This window comes from Liolophura sinensis, chromosome 6, assembly GCF_032854445.1.
Source record: "Liolophura sinensis isolate JHLJ2023 chromosome 6, CUHK_Ljap_v2, whole genome shotgun sequence".
NCBI lineage: Eukaryota > Metazoa > Mollusca > Polyplacophora > Chitonida > Chitonidae > Liolophura > Liolophura sinensis.
The window spans coordinates 69329019-69349248 of record NC_088300.1 but is presented as its reverse complement, the minus strand read 5'-3'; the positions used below and the strand labels follow the sequence as shown (position 1 = coordinate 69349248).

General features: G+C 39.0%; 2 protein-coding genes across 2 annotated transcripts; one reads left to right on the top strand and one right to left on the bottom strand.

The window, feature by feature from the left end:
- Positions 1–1165: 1165 nt before the first annotated feature.
- LOC135468779 (tRNA wybutosine-synthesizing protein 2 homolog) lies at positions 1166–8164 on the bottom strand. Its single transcript, XM_064747199.1, has 6 exons — positions 8103–8164; positions 5779–6143; positions 5010–5160; positions 4109–4218; positions 3184–3341; positions 1166–2505 (listed from the first exon to the last, which is right to left on the bottom strand). The coding sequence occupies exons 1-6, from the start codon at positions 8162–8164 to the stop codon at positions 1813–1815; spliced, it is 1539 nt and encodes a 512-aa protein (XP_064603269.1). The 3' UTR covers positions 1166–1812.
- Positions 8165–8479: 315 nt separating this feature from the next.
- On the top strand, positions 8480–13754 carry LOC135467478 (guanine nucleotide-binding protein G(I)/G(S)/G(O) subunit gamma-7-like; the record flags this gene model as incomplete). The annotated part of the gene is made up of 3 exons (XM_064745251.1): positions 8480–8598; positions 11652–11772; positions 12256–13754. Coding segments are annotated over 2 exons (225 nt in total), but the record flags the coding sequence as incomplete, so codon positions are not given.
- Positions 13755–20230: the final 6476 nt, after the last annotated feature.

The window sequence follows — 20230 nt, the reverse complement described above, 5'->3', positions numbered from 1 at the left end:
TTCCACCCACTTACTGAGATCTCGAAAGAGATCCCGTTTTATGGGTCGAAAACTTGTGAAACATTTTCAACATTTACGTGACTATACCTCGACCTCGTTATCACTAAACCCACGTAGACTTACGAGTATGTATGAATCTAAAGTAGTATATAATATTACTGACATCTATAGACGTTATGTGAGAAAGTCTGTCAGCTAGGCGGGTGGCTTATTCCAGGTACACTAGGTTCCTCTACTCTCAAAAACCTAATCTGTTACCTTTAACACAAAATCTGTTGTCTGAGTGATGTTAGACTGTATTCTGTTATTATAACATAATATCCTGTTATTCTAGTACAATCTTTATGCTGACTTAGTAGAACAGGTGTGCTAGCCTATCAAGAGAATAATCTGCTGAAACAAACAAAAATATTTTCTTCTAAATTTAAAAGATTAATTTCTGAGAGTACCTATTAAACTGGCCACCCTTGTGGAAAATTACTAAGTAAGTAAATTAATAAATCTGCTATGGGATTCCGTAACTTTTTTGTCTCGGCAGGTGCAAGATGTGTGTGTGCAGAGAGGGGGGGGCTGAGATTTATAATCTTTCTGGCCCAACACCCACGTTCTCTAAACGTAAACAGGGTGGCAGATGCTTATCTCGTTGAAGTTCGGTTTGTCAAGGGTTAATAAGCGTTATGTGGTATAAAGATAATGTAATTGTTATCGCTCGTAGCTGTGTACATGTACATACATCTTTTCCTGTGTTAAATTGAGCTTAACCGGGGTTAAGACACACTATTGGGCGGGTTAATTGTCAGTTCACATGACTTGTTACAGAAAACCGTGGCCATCAAATATACTAGTAGTTAGGCGAACTTATTATCTCACACAATGCATAGCGATTGGTCAGTAAGGAAGTTCTTGCCCATCAATTTTCTCAGTGTTTTTTTTTTCCAACGTTACATCCTGCGTTACTTCAGCCATATATTGTCTCGAGTGTCTCTTTCGACACCTGGCACATCATTGCTTAACGTTTTATGTTATTTTGTAACAAAGCACAAAGCGTGAAACTGTCGTGATTGTCTCTTATAACTGAAGAAGCGGAAAGTAGGCGAATCTCAAATTACAGAGCAAAAGGCCTCGGGATATATTGTGCAAACGTACGTTATGATGGTAAAGTGTATGCTCATGTAGTAACCCATATAGAGTACAACCGATTGGACTCCTATTGGCTAATACCTTTAATACTGTTGCACTAAAACTTCATGTAACACCAGCGCGAAAGATAAACCATGCTACGTATTATTTTCAACAAAGCAAATAAATGCGGCTGAGCTGGCACGAAAGAGCATTCACTGACACTAACTGTGATGTAATGTTTTTTTTTTTTTTTTTATTATTTGTTTGGCCCGGTTTCCTCCCACTACAATGAAGGCCGCCGTCGTACAAGTGAAATATTCTTGAGTACGGCGTAACAGTGGCCAGCAATCATGCTGTATGTCTTCTGTCTTACATGTAATATGTCTTATACTGTTTCAATTTAGCTGCAAACTTACATGCTCCTTTCACTTATTTTCTCTGCAGGACTTTCTTTGCAGCCCATATAAAAAATATTCAAATTACCTGAGCAAAAAATGAGTAAAATACATAGACTCTGATTCACAGCCTTACTGAAAAAGACATCATTTACATTCCATTTGATTTTGGTGATGATGCATTTAATAAATTCATTCGAGGATGGATTCTTCTCAAGGGAGATCATTTAATATTGCAAACAAAAATATTTAACCCGGGTTATTCCCTTGAAACAACACTGGATAATAGAACCTATTACTTTGGTCTACACAGTAAGTCTACAACTATATGATCGACATGAGGAGCATAGGATTTGACATGTTCTATGTGATGAATTTCAGTCCTCCAGGACTTCTTGTAAATAGTGTAGAAAATTTCTTCGATCACTGGCCGAGATTGCTCAGCCCATTTGAGCCAGTATGGGAATGCGGCTTTACATGCTGTTTTCAAAAGCTGTCTAGATGTTCCATCTGTTCTAACATAGTCTTCCTCATTCCAGTGTTCACTCTTACTACAAACTCGTATAGCTTCAGCCGGGCTCATATCATCCTGGGCATCTGCACCGCTGGTACTGACAAAGGGAGATAATCCATCTCCAGTGTCACAAGAATCCCCTGTCCTAGGTGAGAAATTGTGCAAATTTGGCCTGTTTTCTGCCAAGCCTCTATCATTCCCAAGACTAGATAGCACATTTAGCTCCCTTTCACAGTTGTGTTCAGTTAAATTGCTTTCACTTTCACTTTCACTGCTGTCATAAATGCCACTCGCATTGGCACTATTCCTCTCTCCCTGCAAAATGGCAGTGCTGGGCTCAATGGTGGTAACATTACCATGAATATGCAGCAATCCACCTTCTGGTTTAAGAGCTGCACAAGCCACAGGCCATCCAGGCTCCGAACTAGGAATCAGACCCAGATTTACACGATCTGCAATCCCTTTAGGACATATCTGTTCAAAGAAAGCAAAGACGATTTCATTTTATCGTGCAACAGGTAAGTGTAGAACTAACGGCGTTATCCACAATCGGTACAGAATTGCTGTTCCAGAAACTGTAGAGTATGGTGACACTAATTATAATGCTAATACATGTTAGGCATAAGTTAACATGGTAAATGCTTCGATGAACAGGGCAGACATTCTCTAAGCATAGCCAATCCACCTTGCTAGAGCTGGTCTTGGTAACTAGTTACTTGGTCTAGTTACTGGGCTAGAGCCAAATTGGTAAAAAGATGCTGCATGGGGAAGTCTAGACAAGCACAAATACACAGTTATAACATGTACTGCGTGGACAGAATACATGTGTCACCTTTCTGTTGTCTCCCTCATCTACCACACAAACAGATGAATATCTTTCTGTTGTTTCCCTCATCTACCACACAAACTCATCTACCACACAAACAGATCAATATCTGTCTGTTGTCTCCCTTATCTACCACACAACCAGATCAATATCTTTCTGCTGTCTCCTCCATGTACCAAACAAAACAGATCAATATCTTTCTGTTGTCTCCCTACTGTACCACACTAACACAGCTGTACCTTTCTGTTGTCTCCCCCCATGTACCACACAAACAGATCAATATCTTTCTGTTGTCTCCCTCATGTACCTCACTAACACAGCTGTACCTTTCTGTTGTCTCCCTCGTGTACCACACATTTCTCAGTCACACCATTCAGAGCCAAGTTCCTCCTCAGACTCTCTGCAGCAGCTGGATTCCATTCACAGGCATGAACCATCTGAGCATGGGCATGTACCAGGAATGGTAAAGTGAAGTAGCCTATACCTGTGAAAACATAAATACACATGCCATGTCAAAATAGTTACAGACAGATTCCCCAACCAAATACAATTTACGATACACTGGGACAGATAAATGTATGAAATGGAATGACCAAATTCTTAATACTATGTATTTGATATGAAAATAAATAATCTGCAATTCAAGTGTATAGCTAGTTTACATTAATTACAGCTATCCCAGGAGTGAGTGGGTGAGTGCTTGGGGTGTACTGAAGTACTTAACAATTTTCCAGTCATGTAACGACGAAGGAGTCCTTAGAGTGCATGTAATGTGCCTCCTTGTTGCAGGACTGATTTCCACCGCTCTTTTATCTAGTGCTGCTTCAATGAGACGACTTACCAAAGGCAAGTAAGCCACCCCATCGGAGCCTTTATACTGATATGGGTAAACCAGTAACTGCACTTCCCCTTATTGCTGATTGCCAAGCGAGGAAGCAACAACTTCCTCTTTTACCGTCTTAGGTGTGACCCAACCCAGAACTGATCCTCGATCTACCTGCCCTAAAGTGGATGTTCCACCTACTGAGCCATCGGGGCCAGTACCATCCCAGGACAAAGTATAGAGAATAAGGTAAGGAAAGCAAAACACAAGTTTTTAAAATACAAATTTTAAAATGATGCAATTCCTGTGATCAACATACAAAAGGTATCTCTTTAGGATAACTGTAACATTTAATCAAAGTGTTTACCAGTGATGTGCCAGATGTAAGCGTAACTGGGATAAATTAATTTTAACCGCTATTTTCACACCTGCATACAGATCCACCACAGTTTCCCCTCTACAATCAAACTGTGCCACTCTCATCTTCTCTGTCACATTACCGCAGCTAAACATACATTGTGTCATGTCATAGCTGTACCTGAAATACAACAACATAGGTTCACCAACAGCAGCAACTAGTCTCCTGTCACTAAGTGCTAATAACAAACAACATTACAATAGGAAATATATGAATTCTTTATCCAGAACTCACAGCCAAAAACACTGCTGTATCCTCCAAGTATTAACTACACAGCTGTAGATGACTTTCACTCCCAGCCATGTTGAGTATTAACCAAAGAATTTCTTGGACTCTCCTGCAGTGTGTCCTTTTGTCATGGACCATAACATTGTTTTGTTCTGAGATCCAACACGATCACAAGTGCAAGTCATCTTGCAAATTTTTTTTTCCATTCAGGCTTCTGCTTTAGACAGGATTAGCTTAATAGAAAAGACAACAAATAATATAACCTGAGTTATTTACGGTGAAAGAGCCGTGAAAACAAGCTGAAATGGCCGCATTCCCAGGTTACAGAAATGGTTACTTGTGCATGATTGGATAATACTCATAACATGACAGCGCTTGTCGTTGTCATAATGTGTTTGACTTTGATTACTCTGAACTGCGATATCTCAGTTGTGTAACATCACAAAAATAAAAAATTATGCTTTTTAAATTTCCTGTGGGATACTTTATCAAAGCATATATACATTTGTATATATATATACATTTATACTAGTGTTGTTATTTCTTGCAGGTGATAAGAATGTAAGTTCTCACTGCAACAATTACTCTTTTAAATCAAGCAGATCAAACAAGGCTGACATTCAAATTAACATTGCGTTCACAATCAGTAAAAAGACAACAACAGAACATCAGGAGGTACACACTTTATACCATTATCAATATGCTCCACCCATGCACTGTCTCCAAGCAACAAGTCCACCTGAGGTGATCGGAAGCCATCACTTGCTATGGCATGTTTCCTAGCAACACGCTGACAACCAAGAGCCTTAGCTACAATATTCCATAGCTGAGAGCCTATAACATAGAATTACACACAACTAAAAATCAATTCTGTCGCAATATATTGTCATAATAATGTTCTAACTAATGATGCAATGCATGTCCAATAAACTTATTTGAATGTAAATTTGTTGTCTACATCCAAAAACTTGCATCTAATCGGAATTATGACATTACATATGAATATATCAAAAATATAAAAGGCTGAACACATTTCTTAGCTGAGAAGGTATATTAATAAAATGTTTTCATTAAACAGGTTCTACATGCAGCTAAAATGTCATTTATAACATTACTAGGCAGAGACAATAAGGTCGTACCAAATACCCACTGTACAAAAATTACTGTCTTTTTCTCTTTAAACAAAAATCGAAAAAATATTGAAGACCACATTTACAACCTTTCTGCTTTCATCTGAACTTTATGTAATTTTTATGTTTTCTACACCTTTAATAATATCAACACAAACAATCTGTTTACTACAAATAATATACTATCCATTCATGTACAGGAAAACTGCCATAAAAACTATCACAGCTACTTGAGCATAATAAATATGTATCCTTGTAGACTGTATTGGAAATAATGTTTAACACATTAACATATTATGTTTAAAGTCAAATAAAATAATACCTGTGTCTGGCCATTTACTCTCCGGAAATGCTCCACTAGGCAGAAGGATGAGATCCCCATGTATTTGCCAGTGTTTAGGAATTGTTTTCAGCATGTCAGGAGTCAAAACAATATTTGACTTTTCCATCAATGTTCTGATATTTTCCACCAGAATCCCATGAGGTTGTTTAAGTAGGGATGTCTTGGAAGCAGGCAGATCAAGACTTATGACTTCAATACCCATGCATTCATTACGCTGTGGCCATCGGTCTTCCAACAGCTTCTTGGCAGTGGCACCATCTAGCACAGGAATGGCAACTTGGTTTGGCCCCACACACTTTAATCTCCGACTTCCATCCCATACACCAGAAGCTTCCAAACTTTTTCTGTGAAGGTGGAAAAGGATGAATTGCAAAAATTCTTACCAGACAACAAGGTAAATGATAAATATGAAGAGGTCTTTGCTTTACCTCAAGCACACATGTACATGTATTATACTGTATTTCTCACACAGATAGTCTTTTTCATCTACTCACTATGAATTACCAAGAATTGTGCTGTATTGGCTGTCAATACCTAACAGGCTCAGTAGTCCTGAAGCTGCGAACTCTTGAAAGCTTGGCTTGTTTATAGTCAAAGTGGTGCACATTTACTGTTAAGAAAGTTATTAAGGGGGTTCATGGTTTTCACAGAGAGATGTCTGACAGAAATCTACGAGATTGATAAAACTGTAAGGGATACTTTGTTGAATTAAAGCGCATTAGGTCCACATGTACACTGACTTGACAAATTTCTGAAAATTTTCTCAATATATTTAAATGCATGTCATTCTGAAAACAGTATATAATATGCCAGACTTTCAGACACCACATTAAATTAGTCATAAGCAAAGTTCTTGGGCAAAGACTAAATGTACTTGCTGTAAACTGTACTATGTCATGAATTGTTGATTCATATTCTATGCATTTATTATCACTGCCTGATAATAAAGTGTTTTTTTTTCCTTACACACTCTAACATTTACATTGCTCTATGCCATAGGGCCTATGAGAGACACGAGTTCACCGGATTTCCGCATGAGGGAGCTTGCTCATATACAGGAAGTTGGGGTTAGAAAATGCTCCATTCGTCCAACACTTTCGCCCAAAGGCCGTGTACCATCATGGTTCTAGCCCAAAGTTCCTGTACATGCAGGTGCGCCCCCACTCTCTCATAGGCCTTATACCAGTTTTGAAGTAATGCTGGACTGGCACAATTCTTAGTCTGGCAGTGATGTCATAGATACTCTGAGCCAATCAACAGCACTCTTTTGTCACGTAACTTAACTACTGGAGGTGAAAACAAGGAAAATTTCACCTTGTCAAGATAGTCCTTGAATAAGATTTTACCACAACAAATAAAAAACATGGCTTTTGGGTAAAAAATTCTTCGAGTAAAAATAATTATATTGTGCCTATAGCCTTAAAATATGATAATTCCAATGTCCAGTAGAATTATAAACTTTTGAAATAAGCAAAACTCAAAGCCTCGAAACCAAGAAAAGTCTTCATGTTGTAAGTTTTTTTTTTTTTTTTGTTTGGTGTTTTACGCCGTACTCAAGAATATTTCACTTATACGACGGCGGCCAGCATTATGGTGGGTGGAAACCGGGCAGAGCCCAGGGGAAACCCACGACCATCCGCAGGTTGCTGATAGACCTTCTCATGTACGGCCGGAGAGGAAGCCAGCCTGAGCTGGACTTGAACTCACAGCGACCGCATTGGTGAGAGACTCCTGGGTCAATACGCCACAGAGGCCCCTATTATGAAAATGACGTCAACATGTTTCTTTTGTGTCACTAAAGATGCAAACTTCATAAAATTGTGGATCATTACGCTGCGCTAGCGCTTTAACCGACTGCGCCATGGAGGCCCCCATGTTGTAATTCATCTTTAGACTAAAACTGATTCTACATCCATGGACTGTAGTTCATGAGATTTCCCACCTCAAGTTTTAATTTAATTCAACTACCTTTAATCTTCATTTCCGGTTTTCATTGAACAAATTTGGCATGTACTTTTCCACCGGTGGATAGAATGTTAAGATTTATGGTCATGAGGACAAGTAAGGTGTTGACATCAGGATTTAATCTGAAAATTACCTTAACGTCCGACTTTAGCTGTATATTAATTCCAAGAACATCGAACTTTGGCGGTGACATCGCCACGCCTATGGAGGGTTCAGTTTCCGTCATATTGAACAAACAAAATATTATAAAATTATTCGAATGGGGCAAAAATTTGACAGTTACGGATATCTCACTAAGCTAGTGTGTGTGATGCTCTTATACATGTACGTGTGCATACCTAAACAATTGAGCATCTTTTTTCCAAACAAGCACGGCACTTGTACCACTGAGCTCGGTCATTTTTATTTTTATAACTGGAACTACTTTATTTTTCGATAAAGGACTGTTCCGCATTTAACCCTCTTACCCTTGAAAATTTGTAGAGCTTTTACAGAAGCTGGTTGTATGAGAAACACATAAAATTAAAATACTTGACAAAAGATCATTATGTGCTTAACTTTTAAATCATCACTAAACTTAAAACCGTCCGTATCCTTCACAAGTCCTTGAAATTGATATTCCGTGATGTTAATTGCTCTCGGGATCTCGCGAGAGCTCCAATAACGCCATTTTCTTCATCTTTGTTAGACGATACACATATTTGTTTAGTGAAAATTACGAATTATTCCTTGCATAAATATGTCTAGCCAAATCCAGACGCTGCAAAAGCAGGTAGCACAGCTCAGACAAGAAGCTAGCATCCAGAGGATACCGGTATCACAGGCAGTAGAAGAGTGAGTAGACATGAATACGAAGGTGGTGTACACTGTATTTCCGCGAACAGTGAACACCCTACCGCGCCACCGCTAATGTCCTCTGGTTATCCTCTTCATTTGGCTTCTTTTATTTGCAGCAGTTGAGGATGTTCATATTTTTGTTTGATTTCTGCATATTTGCCCGTAATCTGAAAACAATTTCAGGGTTTCAGATGAAAATATTCAAATTATACCAGAATTTAATGGCTTGCTGTGTTGAACTTAGCCCTGAATGACTACGCCCGCAGTGCCTCGCGTAGTCATGGCTTGGTCCCCTTTAGCCCGATAGGATGAATTGTACAATTTCGGAAACAGTCCATTACTAACATACCTCGCCCATCCAGTCACTCCTGTACAATGCTTAGGGTCCTAGGGTACCTGACTGTTAAAATCCCGAGATGTCGATCATCCCAAAGGTAAATATCCATCCATATTTATTAAAGTCACCCTCTCCGCTGATTTTTTATTTACGACATGGCCGCCAACTACACGGCGCTCACACGCGGCTAGGCAACTGAATATGAAATTGTCCCTCCCTTCAGTTATGCTGTTTATGAAGTCCTTTTGTTTCTATGCCATCATGCACAGGCAGGTTTGAGTCCCATTGACTTTAGATGGTACAAGTAGCGTGTCAGGGAACCAAACTAGAGCACATGCTATTGTTTTGACATCCCTGACCTCCACAAATGAAGCCAGTAAGAGTCGGCCATTTCATAATCTGGCTGTCTGGCCGCACATGCACACTATGTAGATGGCGGTCATTTTGTAAATTTGAGAAGTGAGCAGAGAGGGTGACTTTAATAAGTATGGATGGATATTTACCTTTGGGATGATGGACATCTCAGGATTTTAACAGTCAGTTGCCCTAGGACCCTAAACATTGTAAAGGAGTGGCTGGATGGGTGAGGTACGTTAGTAATTGACTGTTTTCCGAAATTTTACAACTCCTCTTACTGGGTTGAAGGGGACCCAACCATCGCTACGCAAGGCTCTACGAGCGTTGTTGTCCATGGCTAGTCGAACTGAGACCTTTACAGATGTTACCTCTTCCATCATAACAGGCATGCCAACAGACTGCATGAGTATAAAGCCTGAAACAGGGAGAGTCAGCTACACAAAAGCTGACGCAATATTTGATTGGTGTTTTACGCTGTGCCTGAGAGAAAGCGGCAACATTTCAAAAATAACATTTGACATTTTCAGTTTCTCCATTGTTTTTACAATAATTTACTGCAAATCGGGGCACAATCCCCATGCAGAATTGAGGTGAAAAGGATATCTAATGTAGTAATCATGCTGCCACTAAGTTAAAACATTGAGTGAAAATTAGCACCCAGGTCCCTAGTTCAAATATTCTGATTCAAGCTTGCAGTAGATATTGTGATACGCCTGATGGCATGCTGCAGAGTTATAGTCAGAAGTTGTTCCATTTGAATAAAATTAAGAGTTTCCAAACAATGTTGCTGACGCTAAATTACCCACCTTATCCTCTCCTTTTAGCTACATTTGGGCACCTATAGTCCTTCTCTTCTCCTCTATTCTGTCATTCTCTCCTCTGGCATTTGATCAACTGTTTGCTTTGGGATCAGATTCTAAAGACAAAAGAACATTCCAGTTCAGCAAAAAATGAAAGAATAGGGCAATGATAACAGAAACTTTATCGCATTTTATTTCCCCTTTCAAGAAATTACCTACCTTTGCTTTGTGAGTTTCCCATCGCAAGAAAGCAAATTGGAATGATTCAAAAGTAGGTAACTTTTCCTTACAACATAGGTTAACCGGCTGGGACAAGTGAAACTGGCGTTATTTGGACTCCCTGTTTTCAGCACTTTCATCATGCGAAATATAGAACAAAATGAAATCTGGACACCATACTGTAATAAAACGGCCTCCAAAAATGCTGTTTGGACACCCCCGTTCACATTTTTGGCTAACCAGATTTGTGCCTTACAACAAATTTCACCGGTGGGTTAGTTATAGTTACAGTTAATCACTCCTGTTGCTTAAGTTCCAAAACGCTGTAACTTCCAGATGCTAATAACATAGGATAATTGAACAGATGGCCACTGTCCAGGGAGGTAAATCCTTAAAAAGGGAAGTAACCTATATATGACGAAAACAGCCCAAAATTGTGGACATTGAAGACATTGTCGAAATCACACAAATGGTCTTGAAAGAGAAGAAAAATATCAATAAAATACCATTGAAAAAGGTGCATGCCATAAAAAAAGTTCTAATATGTACATCAAGTTGATAAATTATAAAGTCAGCGCCAAAATCCACTGTGTGGCGACTCCATTTTCTTAAGAACTAGTCCTGAAGTCTTCTGTCTTAGAAGAATTGCCGTCGGAAACTGCCGAAGTGCAGTTCGTACATTTCTAGTAGAACTTTTCTTCCCAGAAGGTAGCGAACAGTACATTTCGTTTTCCGCTTGACAGTAGGGAAACCAGAGTGTTAGACGTAGGTTCCGAGTTTACACGAACAAGCCAGCAGTTTTAATGACTCCCAGTGGCTGAGATGCGACACACCCCCAGCATAAATTACAGAATGGTAAAGATAGACGCGATGGACTCAGCGATTTATGCCAGCTTTGCCGTTTTCAGGTTTTGGCGAGGAAAAATGGCAAAATTATGCAGCAGGAACCACCAGATAGAAAAAAATGTGCACTTCAGCCTATAGTGTCATTTTTTAAAGTTTCTTTTCCTTTAAAGGAGCACATTTCAAGCCATCCAGAAATATGTTCCGATATCTCTCACAGTTAGGTCATATCTCTTGAAGACTGCAGCTGCATGAGCTTGCCTTTGGGGCCATTTAACTCCTCCTTGATTTCAGTCTTTAAACCTGACCAGTTACTCTTAATGTTTTCAAAATGTTTCTCCTGTATGTAGTGCAAAGAGACTTGAACATATGATCCTGTGGTACGGGTATAGCAGTGTATCTAACTTTTGACCAAATGTATGAGATACATGTCTGTGTTTATGCTAGCAAACAGCTATAAACGGTGGTGCAATAATGGCTTGTTTTTGTTTCAGGCTACTCAATTACATGAATCAGAACTCAAACAGTGATGCTCTGGTAGTAGGCGTTACCCCATCTGAAAATCCCTTCAGGGATCAGAAAAGCTGCACTATTCTATGAAAACTTTCTGCTGAGGTAAGATGCTTCTGATTTGTATAAGTACCTGATATTTTGCTAGAGTATGTTATTGCATGTATTATTTATTATCTGATATTTTGTTGAGTTGGTTATTACTGTAATAGGAAACCTGGAAATATGTGTACCAGAAATTGTTATTCTTATACAAGACAACTGAAATATCTACTCAGCATTCTTCACATGTGAAAGTCAGGAAAGGATAGTTTTGGTGCTATGTTTTCTATTCACTTCCTTGCTATTCAGACAATACTTTAATCCCCGCCTTGTCACTCGAGTAAAGCCTGTAGACATTAGTAAAAGAGCAAGTACCCAGCTCTCAGCCATGTCTTGGATAGTAAGCCTAAAATGATACTGTGATGACACACACCTGCAAGTTTTGGTTTTAAATGTGGAGTAAAGATTACACCGCAAAAAGCTGCAGTATTTCATGTACAGAGCATATTACTGGTGAATATTTTTCCGTTTTTCTCTGTGTTTCAGACTGTTTAGCTGTGTCTCTACTGCCCCAGGGGATGATGTGACTATTGTTGTCGTCTCAGCAGTAGATTCCTCTCAACAACCCTGACTAGCTTTTGCCGAGTCAGCTGTTATTACTGACAGTCCAAGTTGTCACACCTGTGTTTTCCTTAGGTATAAACAGATATGCACAGCTTAACATTTGATCCTTACAGGATGTCATGCAAGTCAAACCAAAACATTTTAATTCATCATGATTAATAAACATGTTTGTCAGATTTTTGGTCAGATAATGTCAAGTTTGTCAACCTGTTGTTTGTCGTTACATAAATAGCGTTTTGTAATATTTGGTGCAATACCTGAGCCCTTCTCATTATGTATGCTCTTCATGCTCTTGCTTGTTGTTTTTGTAATTGCTCATGTCTACCGTGTCAGTGAGGTGCAATCTTATAGCGACCAGATTTTATCAGTTTTCTAATTGGGCTTTTTTATGTTCATCTAAGGTTTGTTTTTGGTATTTTGTAGGATTTTAAAGCAAGTATTTTTTTGTTGATACTCTACCCAATCCTTTTAAGGGAGTAGCAAAGTTCACCAGAAACCTTGCTGTACCGTGGTATGAAACCATTGGCTGTGGAGAGTATGCTACTGTGCATTATTTTCTTTTCGTAACCAATAAACAGTTTGTAAAAATGGGTTAAGTTTGCTGGGGTGTCTTCTACAAAGCAGTCACGGGACTGACGTTTGTATAGTTTGTATGCTTACTGGTATACAAATGCCAATGCTTTCTAATATTAGCTGAGATAACCTTTGTGGAATACGGTCCTGGCCTTAGGTCAGATATCTCTGTGTACAGGAAGGATAGATTTCGCTGGTCAAAAATGAATAAATTGTCCTTTAAATAAATTGAGTAACTAAGGAATAAAATTGTAAGTGAAGAATAAATCTGAAGAACCCCGGACCTGGCTACTTTCATGGGAGGAAAATTCCTCCTACCAAACCACATACGATTTCTTATTCTAGCTTTGCTATGTTATTTTTCAACAACAATGATAATGAGGATAAATGCTTTTCCGGTTTCTGGCAATTATGAATACCGATCTTTCGATCAGTTAAGAAAACGCTGTCTGCATAAAGATGCTAAATCACAAATTTTACTGTGCAGCTATATCTTCTCCCTTGGGCGTTGAAGTAACATGTTGGCGCTTATAAAATTTTTAGATTGGGACTTCTAACAGCATTCGGAATTGTAATATCATGTCTCCTGTGTTATGCAGCATTTATAATAGCACAAACTGTGAAACAGTGTTCACTATTTACAGTGATTGTTAATCAAACTTAGCCATTTTACTTACAACCCTTTTATACAGGCTGTCTTAATTTATTTGTTAATACAATACATACTCACAATATGTACATGTAAGTGTAGTGTCAGTGTTTAGAATATGTAATAGGAAGAATGGTACGTTTGTTTTGCTACCAGTAAATTTAGACTTGTGAAAAAAATACAAGTACAGCTTTGTGTGTTTTTAATTGATTCATGTTTTTAAGATGGGGGCCTTCGGGACCAAGTGGTAAATCTGCTAGCATAGCGCAATTACCCACGAGCCTCTCGCCAATGTGGTCACTGTGTTTAAGTCCAGCTCATGCAGGGACCGTCAGCCAGGAGGATGTGGATGATCATGCATTTTCTTTTGTCCCTACTGGCTTTCCTCCTACCATAATTCTGGCCGTATAAGTGAAATTTCTTATGTACCGCGTAAAACACACATCATAAATAATTTCCTGAAAATGTTTTAAAACTTTTAGTGCATGATTTTATGCAATTGATTCCTACATCAGAAAGTTTTTCAGATGTATTGCAAAGTGTAATGGTTTCTCCGGGGCGCTCCAATGTTTCTGTCCAACATTGAAAATGTCGAATATTAAAGTCTTGAAGATGTGCTCTGCATAGTCATAATTTAACAAAGTGTCACTGACTGGCCTTATCAACCTGTAATAGAATTACCTGTAGTGTGACAGTGCCTTGACCGATGATGGCTGTTTTACGTGCAATAACCTGTGAAGTAGAACCACCTTTCCCAGGAGTTAAACCAGTCTTACAACAGCTGTTGGGTTGGGGAAATTGCAGTTAAATAAGCAGTACATTACGTCCCTTGCATCACTCCATAGGTTGTACTCAAAATGCTTCCCCTCTGCTGTTAGTGTGTAAATTTGAATTCACCTAAGCCACAGGTTGATGCGAGCCGGAATTTTACACTCACTAATACAACAATATACGATTAATCACAACCGATGGCACCAATTATCTTAAAATATTTGGAAGCAATTGTTTTGTCATGTCCATAAATATACGCCGTCACATTCTTCCCCTCTCGCTGTGGTTGATTGTGCATATGTTGCGGCCGCTTGCGTATTCCTACATTCGTTACAGACCACTCGTTTCCACCCATATGATGTACATGTCAGTACGTTATATGTTTGAAAGTTCTCTCAGTAACCTTGCAAAAGTCGATGTTTTTCTCCGCCCATACCGCCTTTATATAAGTGAAAAATTCTTGAGCATGGTATAAAACAACAATCAGATTATCAGAATCTTACCAAAAGGTCTGTGATTTACCCAAAGCATTTAGTTTTCCTAAGTAAACTTGTAAAACTGATCGCCATGGTATAACCTAGAAGCCTTCATCAATTCCACTTAGGAATAGACCGATATAGGCGCATGTATAGATCTATCCTGGATAAAGTATCCAGGGCAGAACGAATGGACGAACCGAATTACCCCTAGATGAGACAATTTGCCTTGTTTTGTGAGTAATGATTATTTAGGGATAATATATACAGGATGATTGCATGGCGACAGATGGTGAGTTTAATGATGCATGTATTGAGCAGGGATAATTATCCATATTAGCAACAGATCAGATGTAATTACGTTCATACCTTAATTCTGTTAGTAGTGTTATATCATATAATATGAAGTGGAGTAAATAGACCCCGTCTTATTTCATTATTTGCCTGTATTTTTACGCTGTTCTCAAGAACAATTCACTAGCTTACATGACGATCAGCGTACGGATGCATGGATGGAATACCGTTTTTTTTTTTAAATACATTGTTGTTGACTGGCTTAGGGAAGCGAAGTATCAGAACGCTTCATAATTACAAATCCACCCAATCTATCTCGCGTGAGAAGGTGGGCTTTAACTGTCGATGATTTTCTTCTCGGTTCTGTCCGACTGTTCATGTATTTAATGCATCATCCACATACAAGTGTCAAGTTTGTGTTTTCCAGAATATTTCCGACATGCCACTGTATATTAATTGACGTAAATGCTGACGCTGTATTTTGTTTCTGTTGAAAAGAACCGCCCCGGCTAGCTCCGCCACGATCGACCTCTGACCTATGAGGTGACATTTTTAGTTTTGCACTTTTTTCCAGGACTTTATGATATGTATATGCAAATTAACAATTTTTCAGTCATGTGATGACGAGGAGTCATTAGGTGTTATACATGTACTTTGAATTGTTGTGGCAGTACCGTCTAAGTGCCCTCTCAAAAAGGTATGACTCAATACGGATTTCAAGTCTTTTCCGAGTCACCCATGGACTTTACAAATATTATAGTAGGGTACAGCATTGTCTATAATCAGTGATATTAAATGCTATCTCTTTCAGGGATGCTATCGAAGATGATATATATACACATGTACTCTGGAACATCAGCTTTTACAGTGTATGCATGCATGTGCGCATGTACACCTCATACAACTTCAATATTTCCGCCCATATGGCCTTAACCCCCCATTAGCTTTCCATAAGCGACAATGTTAACGTTCAGCGCTGTAGCTCAGTCCCAAATATTCCGTGGCCATTAAGCTTTGGTGCATACCTCGCCCAGCCTGAGAGAAAGAAGCCATAAAAATCTTGACATAGGTTGACTGTCAAAATCTGGACCTTCCTATGCCGGCAGCTGGGGGTGGTGCCTAGCAACGCGAACTCGCAGCCTCATCACCACCTGTCTCCTTGTGTCCTCTCGCCCAGAATTTCAAACTTTCATCATTAAAACGCATACCTGCCCAAAGCTTATACAATTTCCAGCATTTTGATACCAAGCATGCACCTGTAGACCAAAAAAGGCAGACTGGCAGCAAAAAATAGACTTTACACCCTAAAATACACAGAATTACATTCGTCCCTACGAAAAAAGGAAGTTGTAATGGGGGTCTGTGTCCATATAAAGCCACTGTGAAGGAGGAAGGCGGACATGACGTCATATACTAGTGTGCCCAAAACTACATATCAGTAAACGTGAAACTCAGATACATGACAATGTTAAACTGAGTGAAAAACACAAAACTAGTACTGGTAAATGTAATTTTGAGTATTTTCTTCCTTTACCTATGTGTGTATTAATAGATTAATTAAGCAAACGTTTATTTATACAATTAGGCCTTATCTGAGAGATGGACAGACTATATACATATAACGGCAACTTATAAATAGAATTTGGGAGAAAAAAACTTTGCATGATGTTTATGTGTCAGTGGTCTATAGAAATGCTCAAAATGCTGTGTTGTCATCACATTTAACATATAATAACATTAAAACAATGCAAAGGGAAGAGGCCTCGGGAATGCTTAGTCCACCTACAGGTTCCTTGTTTATGCTGGAATACAATATAAAAAACTATGACATAGAAAGTAGGCCTAAAACTGGACCGGCGCCGACAGTGTGATAGTTGGCAAGTGGTCACACATATAACCTGTGAAATTCGGCCTCTTGCCTGTTTATCTCAGTTAGGGGTTTTTTCTAACTGTGCATGCATACTCTTAAATTGCTGGGATGGGGAGATGAATATACGTCAGCTGTGGTAGTGCTTACGGCATTGATACGTCTGCTGGCCGCACAATAAGTCACGTTTTGTAGATAAACGTGGCACATGAGTGCAATGTGACCCGCCCATGTTTTATCGCATTACAGTGACACCCTCATATATTCTCTCCATCTCCTCCCAATTCTTAACGATGACAGGCTACACCCTATTAATAAACCTTTAGGAATAAAACCTCAGCATCGGCGAGGTTACCACTGCTCGCTGACTCAGTTGTATAGAGCATCTCAAGTGGAAAACGTGCTTAAGATCATATAAATCTGTGAGACGGTATTTTTGAAACAAGTTTCCGTTGCTGAAGATAATAGACCTTTGACTATATTAATGACGTCGCGTGTTTTACAAGTTTATACATCGTAAAACTTGGACTAGGGAAGTCATATATTCACTGCTGTATTCACTAGTTTTCACAGCTGAAGATATATGTAGACTTTTAACCAAGTTTACGCTGCTCATAATCAGGAGGTAGACCTAAACATGAGACTATGATTTTGAACCAAGCTTCCGTTGCAGGCGATCAAAGACATTGCACTAATGCATTATGAATCACGTTTCCGTTCCTGATCAAAAGTTCACGAGTACTTAACCAATGTGGTCGCGTTTTTTAACCACGCGCGCTTCCGCTGCTTTTTGAAGCTCCCTCCAACCAGCAACTTCCAACAGCTTTTGAGTTAATGATTTTGCAGCTGACTTTTGTCCCCACTTTTAACTTTTAAACGTTACAAAGATTAGGACGTTCCAAGACCAGTTTAACATAGTATAATAAATAAAGTATACCAGGTGTAGCATTAACTATATAAGGGGTTCAAATCCGATGTTTGAACACGTTTGACTTTGAAGCAGCACGACTTAAGGAATTGTAAAGAATGTATAATGCATACACATTGTCATGGAAGAAATCGCGAAATGTAGAAGTCTTGAAAGACAGAGGTTACCTTAATTCCACAGCTATATCCCCCTGACCAACTGTCTTGTTGCGAAGAAAGAAAATTATCGACAGTTATATTAATACCTAAGATGATATATAGTTAAAGTTTCTGTTAACATAATGTATGCCACTATATACACATAGAAAAAATGATGTAGCACACAGAAAAATATGTAAAAAATCCTATAAAGTTTTGAAGCCGAGGAGATGGTGTTCAGCACTTGGGATATGGTGCTGATGGACAATTCAATCCAAGCAGCTATATTGTAGAAACCCTTATGAGCTTGGCCAATCAATAGTGCTGAAAGCGTCTCTTGATAATTCGGTGTCATGTCAAAAAACCTAATAGCTCTCGATTGTCAGTGTGGTTTCTTATAGTGGACAGACAGATATAAATGCAATAAATTGGATTTTGTGGTTAGCTTAAGTGTTAAACTGATGCATTTTGTAGCACACATTTATGAGCAGGGAACGGAGAACGGCTGCCCGTGTCACAATGCGTACGTGTTGGGCAGGGTACTGCAGTAACTTGTCAGGGTGAGCTGGCAAGAAAACCGCCTCGCGAGTCACTGCTTGGAGAAAAATATTGTGACTTTGCATTATTTTTCCTTAGCAAAATCAGATTTATTACGAAAATATCTTCTCAGAATCTGAATTTAAAGGTCTTTTATCAATCAGAAGGTCCTGCTGTGTTCGTTAAATTTCCTGAAGTCGGTACAGTCAGCTAGCCCATATACTTACATCAATGGCCGATAAAACACGAAACTTGTGCCCATGAACATCGCCCCGCCTGACCGCCAAAGTAAAGGAAACATCGGCCTTTTGAGCACGGAACAGAGCTGATACTCTTTGGTTGGGTATCAGGCGTTTTTGTTGGTATTTTATCATTGCCACATTGTTTAATACCGATGGTACAGGAGATTTCCTAGGTTTTGTGACGTCACTCTTGATAGGTATAACATGGCAAAATGTCGTCTCCAAATGAGTGGCTAGGTACTGACGATTGTTTGCTATTTACTTTGTTTATAAGCGGTGTAGGATTTTAAAAATATTTTTAGAACATTTCTGAAATACTGCTTTATTAAATAATTCAGCTTTAGTGGATAAATTTTTGTTAACTTTAAATCATGATAGCCAAAATCCAAAGAAATCTCACAACTCGCTTAAAGAGAAATTTGCAGACTTTGGCTACAGATTCACTTTATTTTTTGTTTGGATGACATTGACTTTTTATATATATTCTGTAACATTCACGTGGGCCTGTCCAATTGCAAGGAAGTTCAATGTTATTTTTTATGCTCCTTGTAATCCAGGCTTTAGCCCGTTACACATTCGAGCAATGGAAACTATTTTGATCGATGCAACTCTTCCATGCTCCCATATAACCTGCTGAGATAAGTCACTCTAGACGCTCGCTATGGCGCCCTTGCTATCATCTAACATAAACCATGCTCATTCGTCAGCAGTTTTTTTTCATGGAATCTCTGCATTAAGAAAACTACACACATCTGAGGAAAATATGTTCCGTGTCTCCGTGGTAATGAGGTCTTCTCAGGTTCACCTGTAAATGAGCTCAGGTCACTTTAGCTCTCTCCGCACTGGTGTTCTACACACTTATCATCATGTTTTTCATTTAAATTTCACCAAATCAAATACGATTCGCTATATTCTTTTAACTATGAGTGCAGCGAAACCAATCCAGTCTCAAGAAAATAGAATGTTTGGCATATACTAAGTAACTGGGGCATATACATCGCATGCCAGAAGGATTAGTTCTTCAGAATTAGGTACCGTAATTCATTTCTAAACAAAAGCTGACACTTTTAGGTGTCTGAAACTTGTTTGAACACGAGTGAACTATACCCTTGTCGACACTAAAGAAGGCTGGATTTGTTTGATTGGTGCTGAATACCGCACTCAAGAACTTTTCACTAATATATGATGGAAGACAGCATTATCAGTGTTGGAAACCAAGTAGCCCATTGCCCTTGTGAATAGGTACCTGACAAACCTCCTTACTTTAACCGTGGCCCGAAGCCGCGCGGACTGGAGTTAATGAAGGACTTTAATGATATTTTTTGTTATTTGTCTCCAAACTCTTTAATTTAAGGAGAGATTGAGGGTTAAGAGATTATCGCCGAAAAGGTGCCTCTCGACATTCAGCAAACTGGAAATACGG